Here is a 2,308-nt window from a genome sequence, read left to right on the forward strand (position 1 = left end):
CATACTGTAGTCCCTGGAGAGCCACAAAGTTTACTACCGTCGAAGTTATACTGTCCGCCGCTACCACAGCAAGCTTTCGTCAAGGACGTAACGTCAAACCCTACAAGAGAATTAATGCACATAGCTTAATTCCTATGTAATTAAATGATATATATATATATATATATATATATATATATATATATATATATATTTGAGAATAAGATTGCATAAGTGCTCAGATGGTACCTAAGTTATAGGCGTTGTTCAAGAGAAACCTTAAAGCGTTGTAGTAGTCGGAATAGAGAATGACAGCATTTGGATATGAGGCTTGTAGATCTTCAATGGCGTCGAACAGCTTTGCATTGTGGTCAACGGCGAAGGCATTTAAGCTTATCAGACAGTTATTCTCATCGTAATCTTTTGGATTCGAGGAGTTAACCAATGCTAAATACCCGGGCATGCATCCGATAGGGAAATTTCCCGGAATAACGAGTCGAGTTGCACCCATGTCAAGCAATTCCTATATATATTTCAAAGATATATATATCAGTAACATTCTAAGAAATTACAAATTAAACATACATCTAGTGAATATATAAACGAGAGAACGAAATTAATTACCCTTGAAACATTAATTATTTGCTGCACAACAACTGGGATCATTTGCTGCACCTCTTCGATAGTTTGCTGTGCAAAGAACGCATAATTATAGTCGTTTCCTCCGATCTCTCCAACGAAAAAGAGTGCCTTATTGATCTTTGCAGCACAATCTACAAAAGTATAGGAATAAATAGAGCTAGCATTTAAGTTATATTAACTATGAAAAAAAAATTGAACTTAAGTTCAGCACTATATAACCTTCTTGTGATGAGCATATAGTTTTGAGGTAGTCCTTGAACCAACCAAGTTGAACGCCTAGGGAACTATTAGTGAAAGGTGGTAAAGTTTCTCCCTGTGCGAAGAAGGATTGATCAAGCGCCGTGGCTCCAGCTACAGCGAAGTTGACTCCATTATCAAAGTTGGCTTGTTTATCCAAGTAAGGATTAAGAAGAGGAAGGTCGAGATCTCTAGCTATATGAGATGCAAGATAAAGTGCAGTTAAGTTGAAGTACATAAGAGCAAGTGAAAAATCGCGCCTGTCTGCCTACACGAACGTAGAGTAACTCACTAGCCCTATCAAAAAAAAAAAAGTCTTACTAATATAGTCGATCATAAGAAGACCATTGGAGCAACGACCAGTTGCTTGACCGAAAGTAGTCTTGCCGTAGGGAAGGTTAGCAATCCCCGAAAAGGAACCATTGCTAACTCCCTCTTTTAGAAGATTTCCTGTATCTGCAATGGAGTCTCCAAAGCTATAGATGGCTTCGATGCTACAGTCTTGGGTAAGTTTCCTAAGAGATGGAAAAGTGCTAGAAGAAGTAGTACTACACTGGAGGAGGAGGGTGAAGAGAAGAAGAAGAAGAATGTTTCTAGAGGTAGATGACTCCATGCTCTCTCTCTCTCTCTCTCTCAAGTCTGAACGTTGTAAAATATTCATTGAACAAAGTTGGCTTTTATAAGGGAGTGTCCGTCTTACATAAGTTTTAGATTTATTAGAAGTCTTCTTCTATTGGACGGCTATTTCGATATTATCTTTATCGGAACGTAAGATAGAGGTATATATCTCTAAAGATGTATAGAAGTAAATATATACTAGCTTTGATACTAGTCTGATGAGATAGAGCAAGTTTGTTTTAATCTCTAATTCTTCTTCCAAGACTTCTCTGTCAACCCAAATCTCGCACAAGAATCCATCTCCCGTCTGGATACTGACAGAGATTTCGGAAAATTCGTCAACCCCGTCTCTTTCTTTACCCAAGCCTTCTCGGTCAATCGATACCTCGCACAAGAATCCATCTCCCGTCGAGATTTACCATCGGACACCAACCGGGGTTTCGAAGGTTTCCTCAATCCCCGTAATCTTTCTTCTTCCAAGCCTTCTCCACCAACCCAATGCATGTCTCGCAGAGGAACCCATTGTTAGCACTGCACGAGTTTCTGGAAGAATTTGCCGAGGAGAACACTCCGAAGATTTATTCGCCTCCGTCGCCATCGCCGTCATCCGAAAGCTTTCCTGATTTCGATCTCGTCGCCTTCAAAGAACAGAGAACTTCCAAGGTACGAGATCCCGGAGCATTTGGAGGAGGAGATCAAGAAGCTATATATATGACTTCTACTGTGAGGTAAATTCAGCATTGCCTCTTCTACCTTACTCTTGAATAAATTGGAGATTCTTTTCTTTTCCTCTGTTAATCGTGTGTTTGTACTATTCTAAATATGTCATCTC

The 2,308-nt window shown here is 39.5% G+C and overlaps 1 protein-coding gene across 1 annotated transcript; it reads right to left on the reverse strand.

Moving 5' to 3' along the window:
- Positions 1-217: 217 nt before the first annotated feature.
- On the reverse strand, positions 218-2,074 carry LOC140794359 (acetylajmalan esterase-like). The gene is made up of 5 exons (XM_073146372.1): positions 1,896-2,074; positions 1,180-1,373; positions 841-1,053; positions 604-752; positions 218-502 (listed from the first exon to the last, which is right to left on the reverse strand). The coding sequence occupies exons 1-5, from the start codon at positions 2,072-2,074 to the stop codon at positions 218-220; spliced, it is 1,020 nt and encodes a 339-aa protein (XP_073002473.1).
- Between the last annotated feature and the right edge of the window lie 234 nt (positions 2,075-2,308).

The sequence above is a fragment of the Typha latifolia genome, chromosome 8 (genome assembly GCF_019914945.1).
Source record: "Typha latifolia isolate L0001 chromosome 8, TyphaL0001v2, whole genome shotgun sequence".
Taxonomy (NCBI): domain Eukaryota; kingdom Viridiplantae; phylum Streptophyta; class Magnoliopsida; order Poales; family Typhaceae; genus Typha; species Typha latifolia.